The sequence below is a fragment of the Plectropomus leopardus genome, chromosome 23 (genome assembly GCF_026936395.1).
Source record: "Plectropomus leopardus strain MGB_pleo_1.0 chromosome 23, ASM2693639v1, whole genome shotgun sequence".
Taxonomy (NCBI): domain Eukaryota; kingdom Metazoa; phylum Chordata; class Actinopteri; order Perciformes; family Serranidae; genus Plectropomus; species Plectropomus leopardus.
Genome location: NC_142198.1, coordinates 11,983,395 through 12,006,895, shown reverse-complemented (window position 1 = coordinate 12,006,895; position 23,501 = coordinate 11,983,395). Strand labels below are relative to the sequence as shown.

Genomic DNA, 23,501 nt, shown 5'->3' with positions numbered 1-23,501 from the left:
TTACTCTGTGGCAGCCACAAGCACTTTCCTTAAAATCGCACCATAATAAGGAACAAGCACGGTCCAGTGGCTGAGGAGGCCATTGATGGAATTAAGGCTCATGAATAAGAATGCAGCACGGGGTGAGTGAGAGCTCTCCCACTGTGTAATATTGACATGCTCCCTGGTCAGAAAATAGCCCAGCATAATTAGCTTTCACAAGCAAGTATGGGGCCAGCAGGAGATGCCATGCTAGACACAGACAAAACCCTCAACAGGAACGTGTGCGCCGCTGAATATGAGGGAGTGGTGGTGGTGGTGGTGGTGGGGGCAATCAATATGGGTCAATGAAAGACATACCTTCCATCAGAACAGTTTTTGCTGCTAAATTAATCTACCTGCACTAGAAGTCAACATGGGTCACAAGATCTGCAGATGGATTTTTAAAAAAATAATACTGATTTATTCACAATATAAAACGCAATAAGGCTTGAAATAGTTTCATAGTTAAAGATCGAAAAAAGCAAATCGAGCTCATGTGATAATATCAAAGGCTCCAAAAGACCTACTAACTGGACCTTGAGGTGAGACTGGTTTTCTTTAGTTGCTGGAGTATTTTTAAACGTTAAAAACAAACTAAGAGGCCAGAAAAAGTCAAGAATTGCTGGTTTAGAGAAAAACATATTTTGAGACAGGATATACAAGATTGCTGCCAAGCACTGCTTTTAAATATTTATGAAATTTCTAGATTTAAAAAAAAAAGCAAAAAACCTGAAAAAAAACCCAATTATTTATAGTATTTCCTTTTAGCATAGTGGACAGAGCTGCAGACTTGACACTTGGACTTGATTCAGACTTCAGTTGCAAAACTTGTGCGCCTGACTTGTAAAAGACTGAACTCTCTGAAGTCTTGACTTGAGACTACAATGCAAAAATAAGCTAGACATATGTTGGAACCTCGTCAATTTAACAAGCAGTGGCTGTAGTATTCAAGTCCAGTCTCAGTCTCAAAACAACTTTTGTGAAGACTTGCACATGTCTTGTGCCTTTTTAGACTCCGAATTGTTTTGGTCTTGGGCTATTTCAATAGTCTCTGTCTGCAGTCTCTCATCCACAAGCACAGTGCTCTAGCTTAGCTAACAAGCACAAATCACAGTAACAGGCCTAAGTCGTCAATGCAGTATCTATGTATCTGTCTGGTCTAACTATTTAGCATAGTCATGTACCTTAAAACTTGGCAAATTCTTGTAAGGTTAAATTCTGGCTGAGACAAACAAGCCCCCCTCCCTCTATGAGCAGTACCTGCAGGCTGTGAATCACATCAACAGCAGAGGAAAGAGGACAGAGGACAGGATGAATGACTGATACTGACTGACGTCTGTGATCTTCTTTCTTTCTAAACTTCACTCAGTATTGTGATGTCAGAAATATTATTTATTTTACTGACAACTGAGATTTGCTTCCAGTGCAACACTCAGTTTAGTGTGTATACAGGTCATTTCTGTCCATCCTAACTCCCTTATCACTATATTAGCATTGGAAAGAAACTATTGCCCATTACGTACTTCAATATACCTTATTTGCTCTGGACTTGGTCTTGACTTTGTCTCCTCTGCCTTTAGACTTGGCCTTGACTTAGACTTGATTGGACTTGATATTGTACTTGACATGGATTTAAGCTGGTCTTGACTATAGCTCTGCAATAAGCAATAAAAACTAAATAAGGTAGTGACAGACAGGCCTTGCACAGCCATAAACCTCAACTATTTATTTATTAGGCTACAGACATAATCTCAAACCAGCTTACTTTCACCGAAAATATGTCCACATATGTCAACTGTGCAAGTTTAGTATGACCAAAACTTATGTTTATTGTAATGGTGTGGCCTCTGGTGGCCATAGCAATTATTATGGGAGCAGAGGAGGAGGTGCGACAAGTCCACGTAATGTAAAAACATTGAGGAGACCCTCATGCACCACTCCGCCTGCCATTAAATGGATGGGTAAAACAAACACAGGACCTTCTCATCTCAGACACTAGTGTTCAAGTCCTTGAGAAAATGTTCACCTCTTTTAATTAAAATGTAGCCTAGTATGCCAGTTTGTGTAGCATGCTACACCAGAGTTGTATGTGGGATATATATCACGTTAAGTTTGTGACTAAAGTACTTAATTAATGCCAAACCATGTTTTTTTAAAAAAAAAAAATAAAAAAATAATTTTTTTAATTAAACTTGACCATCCACGTTTGTCGCCTTGACCAAGTCAAGTACAGTTGGTGCAGAACTACATGTATTTCATGATGTAAAGGTCGGTTATATAAGTTGTTTTGGAAGTCAGTGGAAATCAGCCTATTCTGTCCTTTATGTATGAGAGAGTGCTGTCTCAGACATTTTAAAAAGCAGTATTACCACAACATTGAAGGCAAAATGTCAAGAGGTGAGACCTAACTTGACCCAAAAGATTTGAAAACAACTCAGGTAGTAGCTCTATTGAAAATAATGAGCACAGACATAAGAGAAGCTCCAGTGCCACTACAACAGCGAGAAAGGGGAAATTTAGTAAGTGAATTGTCAAAAATGTCTCCAAATGCTGCCAAATGAGGATGTCATTGGTGATAAATGGCCAATTAGCCTGATAATGATTATCAGAACAATTTAAACCATGTCACTCACTTAGGGCGACCAGGGATGCCAAATTAAATCCATCTATTGAAATCTAAATGCCCTCAAAGTCACGCACTTCCAACAGAATTCCTCACTGCAGAGTATTTCCATATGGATTACTGGATATGTATAGAGTTCAAGTGGTACAGAGTATGAATATTCAGCCGCTTGGGTTACATCAAAGTGAATCATGTAAATGTGTTATGAAACATTGATTATGAGAGTGTCATCATTTTTTCATCTCAAAGATTGATACATTATGTTTAAGCTTTCCACTGCGTATTAACCACTCAGGTAGGTCCAGCAGCCAAAGATCACACAGATGGATAATTGCACTCTTTATGTTAATAAGGATTTAAAGTTTTTCATGTTTGAAAGATAAAAATAACAACTACCAAGGCAAAATCTAGTTTGAGATCTAACTAGATAAGGAGGAAATAGGATTCAAAATTTTAAGTGGTGGTTTCATTCACCAAATACCAAATTTTGGAAACAATTCTCAGTGTATTCTCTTTTGCCAAAGTGGAACAGAGGAAGCAAATGAAAGTGGTGACTGTGCCTGAATGAGACCAGGCTTATAAAACAGGTCCTTTGTGAGGTGGTAACTGCGAGCAGCCATCACAGAGTCAAGAAGGAAACAAGGTGAAACTGCTCCTTGTCTCGCTCCCTTGATTTTGTCGTACCAAGGTTAGAGGGCATGTGGCGTGAATGTAGATCCCACTTTCCCTGCCCTCGAAAGTAAAGCACCCGTAGACTTTGGATAGCGGCTACTCATTCATGGCCAGCATAAGCTCATTATAAGGAGAGTGATGTGACAAAGACACAAAGAAAAAGAGAAACATTAAAGTGAAATAGAGGAAACGGAGGCATTGGAAGAGGAGCGCTACGGAGGGCGAAAGGGATTCATAGTCGAACGGTAATTGAGAGGACAGGGAGAAAGGCAGAGAGAGTGGAAGATAGCAGGATTAAGAGAGGTAGAAAGTGCCTTGTAATGCTGGGCTGAGCAACGACTGGAGCCTTTCCCAGCCGAGCCCTTTGAGCCATCCATTGTTTCAGCGGGACTAGAGCTACCTCATCGCAGCCTAAACTCTCAAAGATGAGTCATTTTTGAGCAATGTTCAATGGCAACCAAGATGACAAACATCACCCTTCACAGTGGCACAAAAACACAAGGAGCAATCGCACATTTTAAATATCCATGACAAATATTGGGAGTCAGGAATATAACTAGAGCTGCAGAAAACTAACAAGCTATGCCCTCATATTAAGGGACTCTTTAAGCATAACAAAATACAGTGCACAGTGCTTAGAAATGACTCAGTGTCCCAAAATCAGCGATAAAGACTTATCAAAGAGTCAAAAAAAAAAAAAACAAAAAAAAAAAAACAATCAAAGGAAACCATGGCACAAAAACATGAGTCATCAAAGTTATTTTAGATGCCATGAATTAATGGAGGTCACTACATTAAAAAACAAGATCAAATTGATAATTTCAACCAGGAAATGCACAAATGGCATTGGTATAATGCTGCAGGTGGGCACTGAAACAACACTCCACCACTTTTTTCTCCAAGTGAGAAAACAGAATCTCCACAGTTTGCATAATATGGTTGATATTCGTAAACAATTTTAGGAGGTGGAAGATCTGATTGCTGAAGCTTATGTCATGTAAGAGAGGCATTAGAAAAAAAAATAGAATATACCCTTGTCAGGCTAGCAAATGGGTTAGCTGCTACTAATGTTGGCTAGCTAATTAGCATTGATGACTGTAACATATGCCCACTTACAGAGAGAAAGGCACCCAAGAGGAAATTTGTGCCAAGAAAATTCAGAAAACAGAAATTTCGTTGTGGCATTCTTGAGATCATCACATTCACAAGAATGCAATGGGTTGACGGAGGCATAAAAATCGTCATATTCTTGATGACCGGATTCAGAAAATTGGTCTAAAATTTGGTAGTGTGGTCATTTTTAATAATATAGGCCTATGTAAACTTGCACATGCACGTGCATCATTGGTGAACTCCAATGCTTGAACAAATAGCATTACCCCCCTGATAAACTGTATGGGTCTGCTGCACCTATGTTGGTAAAGGTATTTAAAAGTCAATGACATTAAAGTAAATTTCAATCAACATCTGTTCACCGAAGCCAAGTATTGTTAAACTTTCGATCCAGTGGTTGGGGAGAGGGTCTCAAGGCAAAATCCAATGGCACACATTGACCCAATCAGTACAGCCACTAATGCAAGGTCTAAAATTGGTCTGAAAGCTCTGACCTATGTTACAACAAAGACAGCTAGAAAATTGCACTTGCACAGGCCATCATGGCAACCAGAACTAGACCATGAACACTGAGGGCATGTCTAAAGGTATCTATTATTTTCATTAATACACTGTAAGCAGAATGAGCTGTGCACCAAAGGTTTGGATGAAGTGGAATAAAACAACGAGGAGGGGGATCAATCATGATCCTCCTGGTCAGTCACATTACCAGTCTCATACATTTTAAACAGCTCCACCCCAGTGATGATTGACAAAAATAACTCCCCCCACAGAGAGCAATGGGAAAATAATTTTGCTCTCTAAGAGGTTGTGAGTAGCAAGGTGTGAATACATAGCACAAGAGCCAGGTACATGCCTTTGTGTTTGCAGAGATATGGAAAGTTTGGCAACACAACAATCCTCCGTTGCACACTGACTATGAACTAAAATGAAATGAATTATGTATTACATTATTTTGATGTTTGCCTTTGTTTCACTTAAGTGATTAATAAGGTTGGATTCAATTAGACATGCATACTTTTATTTGCAATGATAGCGCTGCTGTTGCCAGAACTATGAGTGAAGCAGTTTAAGCTGTTTATATGATTGCATAAACAGACAATTCCCCACAATAATCCTGTTTACATGACTATCCAGAGGGAGTTGTGCCTTTTCTTTTTTTTTTGTTTGGAAAGATAAATTGTCTGCTCACCCCTATCAAATTTAATCAAAACTATTACAATCACATTCTGCTGTTTAACATTACACTGCCATTCAAAAAGAATTTCAGCAATTATAAATGCAATGCTAGTTTTGCTAGACAAGTTAAATGGAAGGCGATGACTCGTGCAGCTGTTGCCCCTGGCAACTCAGGGATTTTGGATGAAAATATAGTGAGAAGACTGGTGGGAACAAACAGTCTCAAGATCCATCAGTAATGTGGAGAAAAGAGAGGACTTTTAGAATGACTTGAGAGTTTTTTCCTTGAAAATATATGTCCATTTATGTGTCCCTAGGAGGTCAGCATGGCCTAAACCTGATGGTTTGTAACTGGGAGAATAACAAGTGGTTATTGAGAAGTTAGTCTTTTGCACTCTGGTGTTTAATGTCAACGCTGTCTCCTAGAAATTACGTTGGTATGTTAATAAACTTCCTTAATTACATTGTTGTGGCAATTGATGCCAGGACTATGTTCACAGATAACTTGTCTTTAAGGCAACAAAATACTACTTTCATGTTAGGCATAGGCTTTGCAATTAGGTGGTTAGGGAGGACAGGCGTACAAAGTGCAAGACCTTGACACCAGGATCCTGTGTTCACGTTCAAGCACTGAGTTTAAGGTTAGGGAAAGATCAGGATTTTAGTTGAGTAGTGAGTTTAGTGAGTTTAAGTTTAGAACAATAATGCTGCCGTCACCACCAGTGGATAATACATTGCAAGAAAAGCTACTTGGATGGACAACAACAACTAAACTAAAATATTATGTCAGTCCACATTTTGCTGAAATGTTCACTTTCAACATTTTTTCAACTTGCAAGGCATGTTATTTGGCAAAATTAAAATATAATTCCCTCTGCATTATGTTTCCCTCAAGCATGCTGTTTCAAATTACTTGTATATAAACATTATTTCTAGGAGACAGGGCTGTGAATTTTTTGAGTCAGATACTACCAAGGCCAAAATTCTTGTAATAATCACTTTTTTTATGTGACTGCTGGTTGGGAAATGTTTGATTTAAGAGTCCATCAACAACATTCAGCAATATTCTGGGCATTTCTATGACACGTTTCATATTCCCTCCTGCAAGAATCACCAAACTAAGTTCAAGTTTTTCAACAACCTACCAACAACTGACAACCATAGAACCTGAACTTTTCTACCACTATTTAGCCATGCTAGCTGCCCCGGGCACCAAAAATACCAACAGTGGGCTATCAGGAAAAAGGGCACTCTTCCAATAAGGAAATGTACACGGGGCAAAAATCAACAGTTTCCTTATGTTAGTTTACAATTGCAGATGTAAATCTGATGGAAAGCTATCAGAGGAAAGTTGTTTTTATGGCAAAGGGGTAGACGGAGGGGATGAAAGAGCCACAAGAAGTTTTGGACCTCATTCCAAAAAAGAGTCATGAATCAGCATGAAAGGATGTTGTTTTTATCTTTAGGGAGACATGATGAATAGCCAAACAAAGGAAAGTTATTAAAGGTCTGTAGAAGTTGCATGCCCTCTCTATGTTGCAAGGGGGAGGAAAAAATGGATCCACTGCTTCAGGGCATGAGGAAGAGACATCAAATGTGTATGTTGCCTACTCCCACCTGCCAATTAAAAGAAAAAAAAAGAAGAAGCAGAAAACTAGAAGAACAGGGATGAAAGACTATAGAGCGCAGAGAAGGGCAAATATCAGATAGAGGGAAGGAAAAGCTCAGTCGGCTCCCTGCACTCTGACTAACCACCTGCTCCTGTCTGAATTAGCCCTTTCTTTACTGTTTGCACTCATCCAAGTGAAACTCACTCCCCTAGCTGACAAATGGACTGAAGCCTCCTGCTTCCATTTTTTAACACATTATAAAACCCCATGTTTAGTGAGGCACCACTGTGACGGCTATTAATCTGACACCAAAAGACTCAACTCTATGACCACTACTAGGCTGAGGCTTCCTGTGGGTAATATGAAGGGCGCCCAGAATACTCCCAAACTTTAGGATTCTTTGGCAAAGTGCTCAAGTTGTAGGGGCATAACAAAGTCTACGGGGCATTTCCCTCAGAATCCAAAAATGGACGGCGTTACGGTCGATTCAAACCACTGGTCAATCTGCTCCTCTTTTAACTCTATCTCCTGAGAGATACCAATGCACTTTCTAACTGGAGACATCCTTAAACATTCCCTATTTGCCAACCCAGGCTTCCTTTTCCGCCTAATCACCACAGAGTCTTGTATGGCCACGTCTGGAGACCCAGGCTGACTTGGATGGGCTGCAGGCCTGAAATTTACAGCAACTAATTGGCCAAAATTGAATGCGGCAGGCTCTTATCAAAGAGGATTGGAGTAGGGTTGGCGGCAGGGAGGCACTGAAAAATGAGACAGGATAATGAATGTCAGGTGATGTCATCCAATGCTGGAAAAGAATAGGCCGAGGAAGAAATAAACCTCTTTGATTTAAAAAGTCTTTAGGAAAAGAGGGTTACGCAAAAGGCAAACATGCACAGATAGAAAGGCGGTTTAAACTCCAACCGTAATCCAAACAACTCCTAAATTTGTTTATTACTTATCATGTTTGCTTTATAGCGAGAGGGAGTATTTTATCGTCTCTCTCTGACAGAGCTTTTATTATTACCCTTTTGCATATTAATGCTGGCTGCAAAACCACCCACCATTCTCTATTTGTTCGTACTATTACAACAGGCGCTTGTCCCCCACTGCGCTCATCGGTCATGTTTTTGTTCTGTAATTGTCAGGTGCTCAACACATAATTGTATCATGGAAAAACAGCCTCCAACGAAAAGTAAGCAAGACAAACCAATGACTCCTGCATAAACAGAGAAAGGCTGGTAGACAAAGCTTGTAATCGGGACCTCATAGAAACTGCTGAGTGATTGATGCGAAATACGCACCCAATATAAACCAACATGCCGCATGCACAGAAACAACTAAGTGTACATAATTATATGTATACTTTGTATTTGTGTATTTGTTTGCACTGCCCAGTGGGAATCAAAGTAAAAGAGGTAGTCGATCATTCCATGTGATTAAGTACCATAGAGCCCCTTTCATTACAATCTGCCTAATACAACCTTTAATTTAAAGCAGCACCTGCATGATATTTGCACTTCCAACACTGAAGTCATGCATTAATTCAGCTGACATCCCATTGTTTGGGGAGTTAAATGTTTATGCAAACCTCTACTTTAAACAAGGGAGGCCACTTCTGATAGAGCTTTGGGGGTCATGCATGAGCAATGATGGTATTACGCTCCCGTCTGCTCAGCATGATAAGCTCTCTCTTAATGTCAACGGCAGCTGTGTATTTGCTTATATAAAAGACTGAATTAAGTATTTAAGGCCACTGTATGAATATGAATGTGTTTTAGCCTTTTTGATGCATTAGGCAACAAAAAGTGCATTCAAGTAGGGCGGGACAATATATCGATAAATCGATATATTTGATATGAGACTAGATATTGTTTTAGATTTTGGATACTGTAATATTGTAGGTGTCATCTTTACTGTTTTTTTTAAAAGATGCATTACAGTAAAGTGCTGTTAATTGTATTCTATTATTTGCCTTTTCCCACTTAGTCATTATGTCCATGTTTTTTGACAAGACATATCACTGTGTAAATATTTTGTGAAAGCACCAGCAGTCATCCCAACAATATTAACACAAAATTAATATTGAGGTATTTCTTTTGTCAAAAATATATTTGTTGACATCAAGTCCAACATTAAAGGGGAATGTTGACAATTCATATCTTATTCCTATGAACTGAGACATGGAAAAACAACAACAACAAAAAAAAACTCAACATCAAATTTGTGATATTGTAGGGGGTGAAGTCTCAAGCAGCAATTTGTGAAAGATTTTACCAGCATCTAGGAAAATGTTCTGAGTATATGGGTATATTTTCTGTTTCAGGACTGAAAACACAACAACAGACTAAAGCTAATTTGGTATGTAAAAGCTAAGAACCATAGTGTGGGTCTACAAAATCAGGCTCCCATTCACTGGCGCAGGTCCAGGCTTTCATCTCCTGTTTCTGGCTTCCAGAGGGACTCACTTATGTTCTCAAATATCGATTGGACTTTCCTAGGCCATGGAAATAATACATTGGAATTGTTAATTTAGGTGGTGTTCCCCTTTAAAGGTAAAACCATAAGACTGTTAAAGAGGTACTCCAGTAATTTATCATCACATTTTATAAAGCTGGGGGACTTATACCACCAAAGGCTAAGATATGCTCACTTGTTTCAGGTCAAGCTCCAAAACCACTATATCCTACATTTCTCACAATGCAACTTTATAGCATCTTTCATTAAAAAACCCTCCATGTCCAGTTTTAATCCAGGCTTTCTGTTTATTAAAAAAAATAAAGCTAAGACAAAAATAGCCCTCACAGCCCTGACATCATTAGTGTTGTTTTTGTTGTTTGTTTATACATGCTGACTGCAGCTTGAATTATTACTCCATGCTGTCTTTATTTGTCTTTAAATAAAAATAACAAAGCCTTAATAGCAACCATTGCTGTATTTGAGTACATGCAACAGATAAATGTTTTTTTTTGGTGACATACTAAGAAGTACTTAATTAATATTTAATTAAATACTGCGATATCGAGTCTGCACACAATAATCAAATGCTAAAAACCAAACCAGGACAAGGGATATGTTGGAGCATATGAAGCAGATGGTCACCCTCTCATATCTGCCGAGCCACCCTCAGAGCTGAGGGCAAGTGAGGACAGGTAGCCATGTGCTTATATTTTAAGCATCATATTTGTGTTTTATATTAATATATATGATAAATGTCTTAACCTCTTAGTCTGGTTTTAGTTTGATTATGTTTCCTTTGTTGCTTCATGTGTCTTTCTCAATATCTGATCATAACATCATGAACAATATAAATTCTTAGCTAATAGGAATACTTTTTAAAAAAAGTGTCAGCGTATACATATATATATATATATATATATATATATATATATATATATATATATATTTCCCTTTTTCCCCAAAAACATGCAATCATAACATCCTGCTGGAAATGAGAGGATTTAAATGAAGATGGGCAAAAGAACCAAAGGGGATTCTTGAGTTAATCCTACTCTCCTGCTCAAGCAAATATCTCATCAAATCCTTCAACTCTGAAATAAGGTCAGAAGCCAAGGATAATGAGAGCTGGAACGTATGGGAAAGATCACCGGCAAAGGAGAACGGATCCTCCCATCTGCTTTCCCCTCCTTATCCCTCAATCATTCCTGTCCCTCTGTCAGCACATGTTTTTATCCGCCGGAAGAGGAGTCATTTGTCACATGCGTTCCAGCCTTAGCGTGGTCGAAGTAAATAATGGCCTGGAAGCATTTATTTTCCACATAAACATCATTACCAGGAAGGTTGTCAAATGTCGACTGTCACGAGGCCAGCAGGTTCAAATCACAGGTTGCCGCTCATTTCGTTTTATCGTCCTCAAGAGCCTCATCAAGCTGTGGTATCTATTAACCTTCATCATTAGTGTCATAAACACAAAATGCTAGTAGACCAAAATATGTATTGTTCTTCTTTGTTCCTTGAAATGACAAGTGTGATGACACAGCAGTGGGAAGAATCCCGGGGGGTTAAAGTGATACAAAAGACAAAAAGGAAAGCCTGGGCAGATAGAGACAAGAATGTGTGTGTGTGTGTGTGCGTGTGTGTGTGTGTGTGTTTGGATGTATGTGTTTGGTGGATTTGCACCTTCCTGACCTGCTTTTCTCCTTCAGGGGTCATGCACAAGCCTGCCACAATGCTATCAGCTGTCCCTTAAGGTGCCTGCTGAGGTCTACCGAGATATAAGGTGATATATAGCTTTGATATAGCCTGTAATTACTAGCCGTGAAGGCCACACCGCCTTGGGGAAAGGAAAAGGGGAACACAAAAAGAGGGAGGAGAGAGACACTGGGGCTCTGATGAGAAAAGGGTCACTGTTGTTTGATAGCACGAGTGCCCTGCCTCTCCAGTGATTTCACACAGTGGGAAATGGCACCAGATCTATACATGCTTTGGAGAGAGGCGGAATCAACAGACGCCTCAGCTCCCAAACAATAAGCTCCAAAAATAGCCCACGAGGGAGCAGCAATGATTGCAAAAAAGCACAGGCTGCAGCATGTGTGTACACACTATGCAAATGGCCTCAAATTGTGCTGAATTAATTCTCAGTAGCGCGTTTCAATTACAGCATCATTAGCCTCCGTCTAGCTTGCACCACCTATAGGTGACATGTTTATCCAGAGGCTGCGGATTCTGCACAGCCGTGATGCTCGCAGCACAAAGGGAGGGATGGCTAATGAAAGAGAGCCATTCATTTCATCCTGTCACAGCATGGTGCGAGACAACCTTCATTTTGGGATGCATTACAGCACTCACAAGCTCAGTGGCGTGCTATCACTCAGATACAGGTTGCTATTAGCTCTCGCTTAAAAGACCAAACGCCTTGGCAAAGTGGCCCAGTGTACACCTTTACGAGTGGGCTAAACTAGAAAAGGTAGCGCTCGGATTTGATAGCTGAATATCAACTGAGCGCTGTTAGTGGCTGGGGAAGCAGGGGGAGAGGATTGAGCTGCCTAAATGTATATTGACAGCTCAAGAAAGCCGGTGATATGGCCGGGCATTTGCCGGTGATGGATGTGAGCCTGGCACACAGACTAAGCCGGCAGCAGCGTGGCTCATCTTCAGACGGGATGTGAATACTAACTAGCACGCTTGCCAGTCACCACGACTTAACTGGTGCCAGGAGGAGAGGCAGGTGGTACACAGGCTAGGGGGGAAAAGAGGGCAGAGTCCCACAAGGGGAAAATACTATCAGTGCATTCACAAGCATGCTAATTAGATTTTAAGGTAATGCTCAGATTATTACACTTTAACCTGTTTATCTTTGTTAAATTAAACATAATCAGATTAGATTAGTCGGCAGTCTATTTACAAACTGTTTTATCCAAGATCCATTCCACATACTAACTGTAAACCATTTTAGCAGGTAGAGGGATACAAATAAATGTGTTGCTGTTTTATGCCAACAGGAGATAAATAAATTTGTCAGACATCAATCAAACTGTAATTCTAGAATTCTGATGCCCATTAAATGTCACAAGAAAGGAGCAAAAGGGTTTTCTAAATATTAAACACTTGTCTTTTAAGATTTTTCAGAAGCTGGTTTCACCCTTGTTAGCAATTTATTTGTCTGCTGCTGTGGGTGGTGCCTCTGTTTATTTTGTGCATTGTAATGAGGGACAATATACATAATGTGCTTTTTAGTTAGTGTACTGACATTTTGTGAGTATATTTAATTTTGATACTTTTCCAGTGTGAAAATACATGTGTTTTTCTTTTGGCGGTATTTATCAGTTTAAATTGTTTTGTTGTGAGTTGCTGAGTTTTGGCGATATCGGCCACAGAAATGTCCCCTTTCTCTCCAGTATAATAGAACTAGATGGCACTCTGCTTGTGATGCTCAAAGTGCCAAAAATATGTAATTGAAAGCCAAACATCAATGTCTTTCTGAAAAATCCTGACCTTGCTACTGAAGATAATCCAAAGACCTTGCCTTTTCTAGCGGTCACACCGCCAACCATATAATGCAGACGGCAGGGTGCATCTACTGCTAATTCATCTAGCATCACTGAATCAGCAAATGTTACAGCTCATCCGAGGAGGACGCCATTGCTTCCCTCTGCGGAGTGATACTGCTGGCCAGTAGAAATAAATTAGTTCCTACATAAAACTGCTCACAACATATAAAACATATTTTATATTTGCACGATGCCTTACAGACTGCATCAGTCCAGCTAGCTTAACTTTCAACAAGATCCATCTATTGAAAACTAACCACTTTTGATTTTGAGCATTCACCAGAAATGTCTGAGTAAACCATTTGTAAATCAGTGTGTCTGACAGAGCATAACCTATGAACGGAATGGGATGATAATATTGGTAAACATTAGCTGGAGCCAAATACACCAGCATCTGCATATATGTCAGTCAGTAAGTAAAGAGAAATTCCAGTTCAGAAGTGTCAAGGATATATTTGGCATAATTTAGAAACCATGTCAGCATTGCAAAGAACCAGAGAGCATTGACAAGTTTCGTTTTCAACTTAAGAGGTTTTTTTCAGTTAAAACGTTTGCTACAAGTCTTTATCATTATCAAAACTGCATGTTTATGTTCTGTGCTTACATGAGAAATAATGGATATGCAGCGATATATCCTTGATGTATTTCTTTAACTCTCAAACATTGATCCTATTAATTCAAGCTATAGAAAAGCTATGGCATAGCTGGCAGGATTTATGTAAATTCACCCACACAAAGAACAAAAAACATCAATGTATCCATCCATTTTCTGTCTCCCTTTTGTTTCCTGTTGTCTGCGACACATCCTTCCAGACATCAGCCTAGTAATCAAACAACTCATGGAAACCACAATTATTGTGGAAATCAGGTTACTGCGAAGCATGTAAATGCTTTAATCACTCTATTACATTGTTTGGGCTGTTTCCAGTGATTGGGTAATAGTGTGCATATAAACATACTGCATGATCAATAGAGGGGGAGGAAGGAGACAGGAAAGAGCGAGACGGGGGAGGAAAATCCAGCTAAAATATTAATGAAAGAGTGCGCTTGCATCACTGCTGATATCGACTCGTTGGAGATTTTAAAGTAGACAAGTTACTGAAGAAAAAAAAAATTATCTGGGGTGATACATTTAAGAATTACAGAATCTTGCGCATACAGATCTGATCAAAGCCTGTTGTAATTTAAAAAGAGAAAGCAACACTGTAAATTAACATATCAGCGTGTCATTAACGTTGATGTCATAGAGTATGCATACAAGTCAAATCTTTATGCCCTGGCATCAACCCTTGGCCTGATCACAAGTCTTCGAAGACCTCCTCTGTTCAAATTGCTTGTTTCTGTTTTGCTCCTGTTTTCTTTTTAACCCTAATGAGCTTAGCCGCAGGTGCCTAGCAACGGCTCTGACAGCCCTACAATGAAATAGTCGGGGGTGGCGTTCGTTTGTTGTGCTAACCTCTGCATGCTAATGTGTAGCTGTGTCGCTAAAGCCACAAATATCACTTTCACCCCATCCCTGCTTTGGCACCCCCGCACCCTATTCTCAGTTCATACCACCCACACCTTTCATCCACTTAGCGACTTCCTCTCTCCAAGACAAAGTGCTCTGGCTCTGAATCGCGGTTGTGGTTACCTTTTAGCATCACCACAACGCCCCCCCTAGCAACGAGATGCTAAAAAGACTTGCTTTTTTCCCCTGGTACTTTATGTTAGTTTTGTGTTCTTGACAGTAGCAGGACCCGTTGATTCATTCCTGCAGGGATTTTTAGTCTGAGTGGGCGGCTGGAGAACAAGGGAGCCGCAGGGTGCATCAATTATCTGACAACATGTTTCAAACTACCTCTTTTTACCATCAGCTGCTTTTCACACAGCTGATTATCTGAACTCTATGGCACCGAGCTAAAAAGCCAAGAGCAATTGTTTGATAAAGCCCAAAGGTCCATTAGAATTCTCAAAGGGGTTCGACCAATGTGAAACTAAAGCTTTGGAAATAAAAAGAGGTAGACAAACGTTAACACAGAGTAGCAATTTAGATAAGTCCATCCCTTCTAAGTGCTGCAATAAGTCAACAAAAGGGCTCCAATGGACTATACATATGTTCCCTCCACACCCGCCAGAGCTCGACATTCTGTTGAATCCAGACGACTTGGTTAAAGCCCCCAAAACTTGTGTATATATTACCTTAATGTCCCTAATCCATTATACTGCAAAAACTAAAGCACGGAAAGACTACACTGTGTCTGCTTTAACAAATAGGTCTCCAGGTCCCGGTTTGTGCACAACGGGGTCATAAGTCTGAGAGCACATGTGGCGGCAAAGCTCATTGAGACCATTTGACAAATACTTGATAATGTATTCATGTTTTTTCAAATGAACATTGATTTGTGACAGAGCAAAATTATGACTGATAGATTAATCTATAACAGGGAACTGTTATTAAACCACCCAAAGGAGGGGTTTTGTATTGATTGTCCAAAAACATGGCCCCGTGTTATCTTTCTTTTTTCTTTTTTTTTGCAAATCTCAAGGGCCAGTCCTCATATTTATCACACAGAACAACCCATTGAGCGCTGTTTGTTATATATTAAAACCTAAGCACTGTTTTTTCCACAAGCCAAGACATTTCCATAGTCTCTGAAGTAAATAAGATCAATAACTGCTGTTTCACAAAGAAAAATGCGTCTCAAGGAGAGCCGTATTAAATTTCAGCAGAATTCAGGTGGTGTGAGTTACAGCATCTCTCATTAACTCAAGATTAGCTTATTGTGTTTTCAAGGTTTTTGAACAAACACAGCCACTCGAGTCGATTACTTAGCAGCATAAAGCAAATTTTGCTGTGAGTGTGCATATATATTCATATATGCAAACAGTCATAGTTGATCAATCTGAATGGGGCTACAAACAACCTATTTTACTATAATCATCTTTTATGACTTAATATGAAAGAGCTTTTATTGCAACACTAAATGCGAAACACAGACAGTTTAAAAGAAAATATATTGTAAATCATGTCATGTTTAAACCGGAGATATGTATCAAAGTCAAACTGAAATTTGTAGTCTCCTCACTCGTGTTAGCAAATATAAACTGTGATGTTCTGTCCAGATTCAAACTAATACCAAACGGAGATATGAAAAAGACTTTGCTTCTTTCATAGACACCCTTGGGGTTGTCTTTAGTTTAGCATTTTAAGTAAATGATTTACTTCCCAAATTGTGTTTTCTTCTGGGAAAATCACAAGAGAATGTGGAAGCAGAGACTAAAAACTGGACTCAGTTGTGACAGCAGAAAAATATATTTTATATTTATATTATATATTATATATATATTTATATTTATATATGAAATTCATGTAGGATGATCGTCCTAAACCTTACACCTTTTCCTGGTCTACCACTAACTCCACAGTTTGTTTGTTATTGTGTGACTTGCAGAACCAAACTAACATGGCGTCCACAGCAGAACATGGGTTATACATAAGGTTGTAATTTTTTACAAAATATAAAGTGACAACATGTGGAAAACATAAATTAAATGTATACATTTGGTTTGCCTTGGGGTAAAAAAAAAAAGTATTAATTTGTTATTTGACTGGGTATGGTACATGTGCTGTTAGTTCCTCTATCCTTATATGCGTGATGGTAATTTAAGAGGCGTTCTGTGAATTATTTAAAAGTTAATTATTACCACTTACTTTGTGATTTTATAATGCAATGTCGGAAAAAAACCCAATTAACAAAATCCTATTTTTTCACATTTTTAAGACTTTTGACAGATCGACTGTAGACATTTTAATACAAATTGAGGCCTTATTTTTAGATTTTTGGTTTTAAGGAATCACAAAAACCCTGAGCATTTAACATGAGACCAGCTACCAGAATTCAAATTATTCTGTCAAAATAATAAAAACATATGCCCTTACCTTTGTGACATGATTTTGTACGCATCTGGGAGGTAACACCTTGTGTTCTCCATCTGTGCTGGGTCTGCGTCACAGATCTTGTCATCAGTGCGGCCGTAGTTGGCGCTCTCAATCATGATGACGTCCGTGCCTGGGCAGCGCAGCTCGATGGGATAGCTCTCGCACGACAGCTCCCTCCTCACAACCGCCATGGGGATGGGTGCTCGACTGAAGGCTGCAGAGGGGGAAGAAAAACACAAGGAGAGTCTAAGTATGGGTTATTCCGATTCCTTCCTTTTTTCACTTTGCTTAGATGATTTCTGCACTTAAGTGAAAAAACAATTCCATCCTGAAGTTAGGGCTGGCTGAGACCTAAATAAAAAAAATCTGTATATTCCTGCAGGAAAACAGATGGGAGGACCTGCAATCAAAAGGTCTGACACTGAGACATATGAGAAGAGGTTGTCCACCCTGGTCTAGAGAGTGTGGGCGGACAGGACGCTGGTTATTTGGAGTGGGAGGATGAGCAATACCACAGGGGCCCTCGAGAGGCCAGAAGTTGTGGAAAGAGAGAGTGTGAGATTGACATAGATCAAACATAAGGAAATAGACACGGTGTTTGCGTTTGGCTGTGAGAAAATAAACATTCATTACATGGGCATTCAAGTGAGAAATTAGAGACAGACAGAAACACAGAGACAAAGAAAACAGGGCAGAGCATGCCTCATGTAAATTGTTACAATTTCCCTCCAGACTAGAATCTATAAATCACAGGAGCTGCTTCGCTCTTTGTCTTTTAAGGTGATACAGCGTGCTTCATTTAAGCACACAGGGGCAGGAGGCAGAGGGTCAAAAGGTGCTCATTGCCTCAAACCAAAGCTGAGCTGTTTGGCCCAAAATCTGCTGTTTACTGCAGAGCCAAGATGGCCAGGAGGGCCAATGAGGCCGAGCGGCGGTGGTTCGTAGGTTGCTGTTTTCCCTCTCCCTGACACAAGCGCACGCACGCACGCCCACGCACGTCTGTGGAGGCTCACACTCGCACACGAGCGGGCATGTGCACAACAGACTGGAGGAGTTCTGTGTTTACAGCGAGAATAAAAAATGAGCGAGAAACGTAAACACTGGCTTGAGTGACTGTAGGAGGACTGTGGCAGTTATAGATTTTTTCTATAAACATCCTTTCAGACGAGCTGCAAGAGCGACTGCCAGACGACGTGCAGGACGGACATTCATCAGGGCAGACTGATGCACAGAGAGAAAGAAACAGAGAGTGTTTCCACATGTGAAAATAGGGCTTTCACCTGAAATCAATACCATGATGAACTGTCACATTTACTTTGGCAAAGATAATTTTTTTTTTAACATCTCTGAGAATCTCTGGGACCCATCAATTCAGTGTTTGACAAAATAATCTCAACTGAAGGTCCACTTACTTTAATTTTTTCTCTGAGCTTTGAAACCCACCTTAATACAATGACCATTTCTCATTAGATTGAAGAAAAACTATTGAGTTGAAATGATTTTGTCGTACATTAGAAATAGATTTGAAAATCTCATCTCATTCTATCTGCTTGTTTTTATTTGCTTGTATGAAATAGCAAATATCTAAGAAATAAAACTGTTCTGTTTCTTGGCAAAGTGCAAAATTGTTTTATTTTTACCATTATGTCATGTGACTTGGATGAGATTCAGGTAATGGTAGAAATTACTCATTTCCTCTCGAAGCTGTCATTATGACTATATTCCGACAGAAGTTACATTTAACTTTCTTCATTGTCGTGTTTGACTCATATGGTATTTAAATATTTTCCGTGTTTGACTGGGTAGCTACAGTTATTTATTTATTTACATATCTTAAAACAGCTTACTCCATTTGGAATAAAAGCATGCACTAGGAGATCATGCTCGTACCTTTGCTGTTTTTATGGTTGTACTTGTTGTAACATTAAAGGAGTGGGCTACAAGTGACAGTGACACTGGAGCAATTACCGCACAGGTGCTCATGATTTAAAGGGACAGTTTACCCCAAAATAAAAAACGCACACTTTCCCCTCTTACCTGTAGTGCTATTTATCAATCTAGATTGCTTTGGTGTGAGTTGCCGAGGGTTGGAGATATTGAAAAATGTCCTCTCGGCCTCTCGAGTGCCCCTGAAAAATGTCAGCCTGCTCCCGAATACCTAATGTATCAAGATGGCACTCAGCTCGTGGTACTCAAAGCCCCCAAAAATACGCTTGAGAGACTCAATAGCAATGTCTCTTAACGTTTTGTGAGCAGTTTTATGTAGGAACTATTTTCTTTCTAATACACTGAGTGCCATCTAGTTCTATTATATTCTAGAGAAGACAGACATCTCTCCAGCTGGTTTCTCTGACATTCTAGATTGATTAATAGATCTACAGCTAAGAAGAAATATATATATTTGATTTTGTGGTAAACTTTCTCTTTAAAACTGCTCTTTTTAAAGTTATTTAATAACACTCAAATCCTTTCAGGTAACATAAAAGAAGGTTGTGGTCCCACTCTTCTCTACAGAGCATTTTATCATCTTTTATCTCATTGTTTTGGTTTTACAGCCCACAAATGAAGCATTTTAGAGTATCTGCCATTTTTTCCTCTTCAAATGTCATCTAGGTACCACATCTAATCTTTCCCTAAAAATAAACCACCAACATATGAGAAGAAAACACAAAGTCACACGGTGAGGTGAAACAACAAAAGAAGCCCCTCATTATCATGTCACTACACTTTGTCTCAGAAATCACTCAAGACCCCAACACAGTAAAGCGCACTTGCCATGGAAACATCACAAATTGGAATAATTGTATTCACTCTGGTGATGAAAGCCATCAATTATCTTCCTCTTAATGGGAAGATTTATTCCACCCCCTAGAAAGTGCTGGTCTGGATCACACCAAACTTCTATGAAAGTGACAACCGCAGACAAAAAAAGGGATAACATAGAGTTGACTTCAGCAGGTGCATTTAGATGAATAACAAAAGAGTAACTGAATCTAAATGAAAAGAAAATCTTGCTTTGTTTATTGATCGTGACTTTTTGAGAGCTGCCATACAAAGTGTAAAAAAGCCAGTTTTAATGGCTTATATTATGAATCTTGATGAATTCGATCGCTAGATTTCTCTCTATGAAAAACTCTTTTAAGCCCTGTAAAGGCAATTCATGCCAGTCCCCAAAAAGAAGCATTAAAAAAACATCAGAGAGGAGCGAGCATGCCGGCATCAACATGGGCACCAGCAATCCCCTAATGTAAGCAAGTAAATGCATGCCAGCGGTGTCTCGGATTACCCGCCTAGTCAACAACTGTAGTGTAATTACATTTGTGCCCGGAGGCGGTGATTGATAGGGCTCATATTCCTCGGGTGCCAGAGCCAGCATCCTGCCCCACTCGCACGTATCGCTGTCTACCTGTACGCAGCATTGACAGAGCTATCGAAAATCGAAAAAAGTCTTATTGAAAGTCCATCCTCTTATCTTGGGTCTATGTTCTATTCACTTTATCTCTCTTCCCCCTTCGCCAGCTAATACTTTAGAGTATTCATATGCAGAGCATATCTCTTTTTTTTTTTCTCCACTGCAGATTCTCCCTGGATAATTCCTCTGACAAGTGCACTGCAGAATGTGCGGGGGGAAAAAAAAAGACATAGTAGTTTCGGAAAGCAAACCGTTAGGGTCACGCTAGATACTTCCATTACTTTCACACCGCAGAGCAGTGTTTTTAATCATGATGCTTGCAAATGACATAACTCACAAATGAATATTTCAGAAAAAAAATGCAATTACTCACCAAAAAGGGCACCAGAAAGGTCAGAGAGAAAAATGGCCATTTGGAAAATGTCGCTCCCCCGCAGAGCTTTTAAAAATCACTCCGAGGGGGAAACGCTTTGGAGTTTTGATTGTAGGTTTGTTAATAGTGATAGTAAGCAAGGAGGGAGAGAATTTTTGCTATTAAAGAGCGGAGCTTATTCTGGGGTCACTGACACATTACCTCCTCCGAAGTACCGGGCATCGAAGTGAGTAACAATGACATTTAAAAGTCATCATTAGTAACAAAGCAGGGGCCTTAGGGGGCTTGTATTTTCATTTGTTTCCCAAGAAAATGTGTCAAGGAGAAGGACTTAAGGTCAACCACCACACATTATTACCCCTCCACCACTCGGAAATCTCCAACAGATGTTGGAGATTTGTGACAGCTCTAAATAACAGTAACATGCCTTTAGATAAGGCTGAAGTGCGTAAGTTCAGACAATAATTTCCCAATAAGCAATAATGCTCATTATAATTTAGCAGCCGTCTGGCAATGTGCCAAATATGTTCCCAGTAAAGGCATAAAGAAAAAAAAAGTTCAGGCTATTAATATGAGAGGATGTATGTTTTATTCCTAAAAAAGAGGCTCACTTTCTGCACAGATGATACAAACTGAAAACTTTGTGTGTGTGCACGAGGGGGGTTGCATTCAAATGAACTCTGACTTCATTGAATTAATGCAAGATAGATGGAAGAAAAAGGAGGGGATGGCGAGGGAGCTGATTCAACAGATCAAATGTCTCTTTTCCTACTGAGAATCGCTGGATGGGTCCGACCCCCAGAGCTAGTGATTAATTAGCGCGTGAATCTGGATACCCATATGTGATTAGACCAATGGCAGCCTGTCACACCCACTTCCTAGTTTGCAGCAAATGACATTTTCTAGAGGGGAGTTTAAAAAAAAAAAAAAAAAAAAAGTAATTTGCAAGACTACTTTGAATTGCAACTCTGAAAAAAAATACAGCATTTTCAATAATTCATGAGGGATTATTTATCTTGAAGTGAGAAACAGTTCAGGCAAATTGTTCTCCCAAGTAAATTACGTTTACATATGGCCTAAGGCAAGCGAAATCTCAAAGGCTTTTACGCCGAATGCAAAATTATCCAGGAACTGAACTGTCAAAGAACTCTGCAGATAGAGCATTTAAGAAAACAGCATCAATAAAACAATGTTTGTGCTTCATGACAAGAATTTCAGACTCAGAATCGGTGCAATCACTCCTTGCTTGCATTGCCAAGGTGGTCAGACAACTTCTGGAAAAATGTTTTACAGCTTTAAAAATTAGACTAAATAAGCAATTTTATTGGAACGTGCTGCCGGCTGACTGATAGCGCCTCTGCAATGCTAAATTCATGGTCTGACCGCGATCGTGACAAACTTCTCAAATCGACTTGATGGCTTTTGACACTTTGACCAATGATGCTGCTAAGCACAATTAGCATTACTCATTATGACAGGGCCCAGATATCCATTCAACACGGCGAATGAACGAGCCATTTGTTTTGCTTCGACCTGGTTCGCTGACACACATTTGAACACATTAATTGGCAACACACCACGCACTTGCAAATTCCAGCAGAGGGGAAAGACTGATGGTTGTTTTTTTGCAGGGCGCCGACGTGCAAATGCGAGTTTTACAGCGTCAGTCAAACTGCCCATGATGCCTGGAGGGAAATTAGCTCCTCGGTGTTAACAAATTAGCTCAGGGTGAGGACCAGATACACTGCAGTCATTATAAACTACTGCAGCACATTGGATCAACCTAACATGCTGGATATTTGATCTGTTTTTGTTTTTTTTCTTGTCTTTTTTCATGCAACCACCTACCTGATGAAATCGAAAAGATAGAAGTCATTACAGTGTAGCAGTGTATTGCTTTTTTTTCTCCTACTGTAACAATGTATCGACACTGTGGAAGTTAATAACTGTGAAAGTTAATAAATTGGTTGCTAGATAGAAATCTGCAGAGCACAGCAACTTCCTCCCCCACCCCTGAGATATACTTCCCCCAGACAGTAACCTCATGTTTGCGTACACACAAGTAACAAATACAAGTACCTTGCCATCACTCCATAAAGACTTGATTCACATACTCAGAACACAGGGGTGAAGTGTCTTTCCATCCAGTAAGCACTTTCATTTAATTAATCACTACTTCAATTCATTAAGTGCAAAGCCGTGGCAAGGAAAAAAAAAAAGAGGAAATGGGAGGCAAGTCTCCCATCAAGGTCTTATGTTCAAAACCACTTCGGTGTGCAAATTACAACATTAGTCTCTTAGGTCAAATCCACTCCAACTGAGGAGAAATCTGTGTTGTTAAAGTAATTTGTATTTTTCATTTTCTTTTCAGATTTAGGGACTGTTTGTTGAGACTGAGACTGAGTTATGTTTTTTTATTTAGCTCAGGAGAGGGACAGTCAACTCTAAAAAGTCCCTTTTTGTGTTTATGTCAAACACCTTTCAGAACCTCAAAGGCTAAAATTGGGTTTGTAAGGCATGTTTTTTTTAATCACCAAAATTACACTATTTATCATAGTAAAACCA

At 39.5% G+C, this 23,501-nt stretch overlaps 1 protein-coding gene across 10 annotated transcripts in view; it reads right to left on the bottom strand.

The window, feature by feature from the left end:
* Positions 1-23,501, bottom strand: part of LOC121961921 (adhesion G protein-coupled receptor L3-like) — a 273,036-nt gene that overhangs the window by 147,204 nt on the left and 102,331 nt on the right. For all 10 annotated transcript variants that reach the window (XM_088073194.1, XM_088073195.1, XM_088073201.1 and 7 more), the window contains exon 4: positions 17,152-17,365. In XM_088073194.1, the coding sequence (XP_087929320.1) occupies positions 17,152-17,365 (214 nt within the window). The remainder of the gene's footprint in view (positions 1-17,151; positions 17,366-23,501) is intronic.